Genomic DNA, 6,105 nt, shown 5'->3' on the forward strand with positions numbered 1-6,105 from the left:
TGTCATAAAGAAAGTTTTTCAAAATAGGTTACAGGTTACCGTACAAAAGCTCCTTCTGCTTGCATGGAGGTGGCCTAAACATGTCTTTTTTTAAATGTATTTTAATTTAAAAAAATTGAATTGTAGAAGAACCGCGATGAATAGGAATCCTGATTCAGATGTGAATCGATTTTTTTTCGTGTGCACCCCTACTGTTTAGAAAATAAAATCATCAAAATGGCCTTCGAATCCTTTCATTTTTGATTCGATCCAGAATCGATTCTCAATTCAAACCAAATTTCACAACGTATTATTTGGTAAAATATTCATAATGGACATTTTTAAAAACATGTTACAGGTTACAAAAGCTACTTCTGGTTGCATGGAGAAGAATATTTAAAAAAAAAATTAATTCAAGAAAATATATATATACATATTATATATATGTGTGTGTGTATATATATATATATATATACATTTTTTTTATATATATATATATATATATATTACACACACACACATGTATATATACACACATAAACACATTTATATACACACACACATATATACACATACATATACACACACACACACACACTATATATATATATATATTACACACACACACACACATGTATATATACACATATATACATCTATACACACACAGATATATACACATACATATATACACGCACACATGTATATATACACACATATACACATTTATATACATATATACACACACACATATACATACACATACATATACTGTATACACGCACACACACTATATATATATTATATATATGTATATACAGTATATTATATATATATACACACACACATATACACATTTATATACATATATACACACATACATATATACACGCACACACACACACACATACATATATATATATATATATATATATATATATACATACATACATACATATACACATACATATATACACGCACACACACTATATATATATTATATATATGTATATATATATATTATATATATATATATATATATGTATACATATATATATTTATATATATATATATATGTGTGTGTATATGTATATAAATGTGTATATGTGTGTGTATTTGTGTATATATATATATATATATATATATATATATATATATATATATATATATATATATATATATATATATATATATATATATATATATACATATTTGGATGAGAATCGATTTCTTTTGTGTACCTGCTGTTTAGAAAATAAAAATATCAACATGGCCTCCGCATCCTTTGATTTTTGATTCGATTCAGAATCGCTTCTTGATTCAAACCGCTTTTCGCTTTGTATTATTTGGTATAATAATCGTAATGATTTGATACCAATAAAATTACAAAAATTGCGATTCGGATGTGAATCAATTGTTTTGTGCACACCTGCTGTTTCGAAAACCAAAAACATCAAAATGGCCTCGCACTCTTTGATTTTTGATTCGATTCAGAATCGATTCTTGATTCGAACCGATTTTCACAATGTATTATTTGGTACAATAATCATAATGATTCTATACCAAAAGAAAAAATAATTTAAAAAATCACGATTTGGATGTGAATAAATTGTTTTGTGCACAACTGCTGTTTCGAAAACCAGAACAACAAAGTGGCCTCCGCACCCTTTGATCTGTGAAAGGTCTGGACACCCCTGGCTTGGGCGGGTCAAAGGTCAAGGAGGAACGCGACGGGGCTCAAGTGTTGGCTGGCCAGTAAACACATCAAGAGGTAGAAGAAGAACACAAGGAAAGCAAAAAGACAAAACCTGTCGTCCAGATCCTTCGCCAAACACGCGGGCCCTCGCTTCCAAGATGGCGCCTGTGAACTGAGCAAAAAGTAAGGCCGGTGGAGTCCCTGCCGGAGCGCCACCTTGAGGCGTAACAGAAGGATGTCGGCAGTGGCGGGAGGGCGGCGGGGAGGGACGCGGCCCTGAGTGCGGGACGACAGTGCATGCTTCTTTTAACGAGCACATGCGCCACTGAAGAAGAGACGATATATTTGAAGAAACAACACCTTCCTCTTGTAAACATTTCTCTACTCGCTGACGGGGTCCCGTGGAAACGTCCCGAGCTCCCGCCTTCGCCAAACACCGGCCACATTCCCGGTGCGCGGCGGACCCCCGGGGCCGCCAGCGTCAAAGCTGAAAAGACGAATGGGTAGACGAAGAGAGGCGGGCGCAGGCCACTAAGACCCCTCCCCAGGAACCTCAGATCCGGCTCACCCGCCGGGTGAGGAGCGGGTGCAGAGGCGGCAGGGGACACGGCGTGTACGGCGGCGGCAGGGGGCCCGGCTTGATGCCTCGCGTCCTCATGTAGGACAGGAACTGGTCGGGGATTTCCGCCAGCACCTCCTTGGCCAGCCGCGCCATGCTGAGGATGTGGTTGCCTCGGCGGTCGATGTAGTCTCGGAAAGGGACGAACTGCAACAAAGACGGGAACATGGAAGATCCTATTTCATGGCTGAGGACTTTGAACATTCGGGAACTTTGAAAGAAATATCACGCGATCGTCACACTCCTAATAATGTTTAAAAAACCTCATTTCAACTTTCTTGTTGTACTTGTAGTCGTAGTACTTGTTGGAGTGTATTGTAGTTTCTTGTAGTTGGAGTACTTGCTTATTTCTAGTTTCATATACATACATATATACGTACATACTGTAAATATATATATATAAATATATATATGTACACACATTTATATAAATATACTGTACACACATACATACACACATATATATACACACACCTATGTATATATACACGCATATAGACACACACACACACACACACACACACACACACACACACACACACACACACACACACACACACACACACACATTTATATATATATATATATATATATATATAAGTTTTTATATATATACACACACTCATATATACATGTATACACACATATTCATATATATATATATATATATATACACACATATATACTGTATATACACACATATATGTATATACATATACACACATATATACATATATATACGAACACACATATATATACATACATATACACACACGTATATATACATACACATTGTCGGAGGCAGATATTTACATATATCCGAATTTAAGTGTTACTTCTTTTATTTCATAATCATATTACAAAACAGCTAGTGTTTTTCTTCCAAAATGTGGTCTTTTGGTTGTCTGCAAAACTGTGTACTTAACCTTGAAGTGAGGAATGTTAGAGAGAGAGATAATAGACATTTGTTTTGGCTAGAGAGACATGACTGCCAGGGACTTAAGAGGGGAGAGGGTTTTTTCGGGGAGCAGACGATCTTAGCGAAGCAATTGAATGTTCTATGCTGGACTGGTCTCAATGTATATCTGCAAAGCTTTGCAAATATATTACAAAATACCTATTCTGTCTCTGGTGGTTTTTCAACTCAGCTTTAAGTGTCGTAAAGAGCTTGGGAGCGACTTGTGACTTGAATTCCCTGGGAGGAACAACTGGTCCAAAACGCAACAACATATATATACAGGTAAAAGCCAGTAAATTAGAATATTTTGAAAAACTTGATTTATTTCAGTAATTGCATTCAAAAGGTGTAACTTGTACATTATATTTATTCATTGCACACAGACTGATGCATTCAAATGTTTATTTCATTTAATTTTGATGATTTGAAGTGGCAACAACTGAAAATCCAAAATTCCGTGTGTCACAAAATTAGAATATTACTTAAGGCTAATACAAAAAAGGGATTTTTAGAAATGTTGGCCAACTGAAAAGTATGAAAATGAAAAATATGAGCATGTACAATACTCAATACTTGGTTGGAGCTCCTTTTGCCTCAATTACTGCGTTAATGCGGCGTGGCATGGAGTCGATGAGTTTCTGGCACTGCTCAGGTGTTATGAGAGCCCAGGTTGCTCTGATAGTGGCCTTCAACTCTTCTGCGTTTTTGGGTCTGGCATTTTGCATCTTCCTTTTCACAATACCCCACAGATTTTCTATGGGGCTAAGGTCAGGGGAGTTGGCGGGCCAATTTAGAACAGAAATACCACGGTCCGTAAACCAGGCACGGGTAGATTTTGCGCTGTGTGCAGGCGCCAAGTCCTGTTGGAACTTGAAATCTCCATCTCCATAGAGCAGGTCAGCAGCAGGAAGCATGAAGTGCTCTAAAACTTGCTGGTAGACGGCTGCGTTGACCCTGGATCTCAGGAAACAGAGTGGACCGACACCAGCAGATGACATGGCACCCCAAACCATCACTGATGGTAGAAACTTTACACTAGACTTCAGGCAACGTGGATCCTGTGCCTCTCCTGTCTTCCTCCAGACTCTGGGACCTCGATTTCCAAAGGAAATGCAAACCAAACCAACCCAAACCATCAGTGATGGTTTGGGGTGCCATGTCATCTGCTGGTGTCGGTCCACTCTGTTTCCTGAGATCCAGGGTCAACGCAGCCGTCTACCAGCAAGTTTTAGAGCACTTCATGCTTCCTGCTGATGACCTGCTCTATGGAGATGGAGATTTCAAGTTCCAACAGGACTTGGCGCCTGCACACAGCGCAAAATCTACCCGTGCCTGGTTTACGGACCATGGTATTTCTGTTCTAAATTGGCCCGCCAACTCCCCTGACCTTAGCCCCATAGAAAATCTGTGGGGTATTGTGAAAAGGAAGATGCAGAATGCCAGACCCAAAAACGCAGAAGAGTTGAAGGCCACTATCAGAGCAACCTGGGCTCTCATAACACCTGAGCAGTGCCAGAAACTCATCGACTCCATGCCACGCCGCATTAACGCAGTAATTGAGGCAAAAGGAGCTCCAACCAAGTATTGAGTATTGTACATGCTCATATTTTTCATTTTCATACTTTTCAGTTGGCCAACATTTCTAAAAATCCCTTTTTTGTATTAGCCTTAAGTAATATTCTAATTTTGTGACACACGGAATTTTGGATTTTCATTTGTTGCCACTTCAAATCATCAAAATTAAATGAAATAAACATTTGAATGCATCAGTCTGTGTGCAATGAATAAATATAATGTACAAGTTACACCTTTTGAATGCAATTACTGAAATAAATCAAGTTTTTCAAAATATTCTAATTTACTGGCTTTTACCTGTATACACATACACATATATACACACATTATATATATATACACATTATGTATATACACACAATATATATACATATTATATATACATATATATAAACACACACATATACAGTATATACACACATATATACATACATATATATATATATATATATATATATATATATATATATATATATATATATATATATACATATATATATATATATATATATATATATATATATATATATATATATATATATATATATATATATATAAATATATAGTTGACGCAGGGGTAGAGCTTGCTTGTGATTATTAATAAAAATATGTACAAATATTGTATATTGTGTGAATATGTAATATTATTTTAATAACCATATGTATAAATATTGTATGAGTGAACATGTAATATTATATTAATAAACATATGTATAAATATTGTATAGTGGGTGAACATGTAATATTGTATTAACAAACATATGTATAAATATATATTATGTGAACATGTAATATTATATTAATAAACATATGTATAATATTGTATAGTGAGTGAACATGTAATATCATATTAATAAACATATGTATAATATTGTATAGTGTGTGAACATGTAATATTATATTAATAAACATATGTAAGAATATTGATTATTGTGTGAACATGCAATATTATATTAATAAACATATGTGTAAATATTGTATAGTGTGTGGACATGTAATATTGTATTAATAAACATATGTAAAAAAATATTGTATAGTGAGTGAAAATGTAATATTATATTAATAAACACATGTATAAATATTGTATAGTGAGTGAACATGTAATATTATATTAATAAACATATGTATAATATTGTATAGTGAGTGAACATGTAATATTATATTAATAAACATATGTATAATATTGTATAGTGTGTGAACATGTAATATTATATTAATAAACATATATATAATATTGTATAGTGTGTGAACATGTAATATTATATTAATAAACATATG

At 34.4% G+C, this 6,105-nt stretch overlaps 1 protein-coding gene across 2 annotated transcripts in view; it reads right to left on the reverse strand.

Annotated features, from left to right (window-relative positions):
- Nucleotides 1–1,210: 1,210 nt before the first annotated feature.
- Nucleotides 1,211–6,105, reverse strand: part of LOC133572082 (copine-8-like) — a 139,964-nt gene continuing 135,069 nt past the window's right edge. For both annotated transcript variants that reach the window (XM_061924763.2, XM_061924762.2), the window contains one exon: nt 1,211–2,441. In XM_061924763.2, coding sequence (XP_061780747.1) covers nt 2,229–2,441 — 213 coding nt within the window. In that variant the 3' untranslated portion in view covers nt 1,211–2,228. The remainder of the gene's footprint in view (nt 2,442–6,105) is intronic.

Source organism: Nerophis lumbriciformis, linkage group LG29, assembly GCF_033978685.3.
Source record: "Nerophis lumbriciformis linkage group LG29, RoL_Nlum_v2.1, whole genome shotgun sequence".
NCBI lineage: Eukaryota > Metazoa > Chordata > Actinopteri > Syngnathiformes > Syngnathidae > Nerophis > Nerophis lumbriciformis.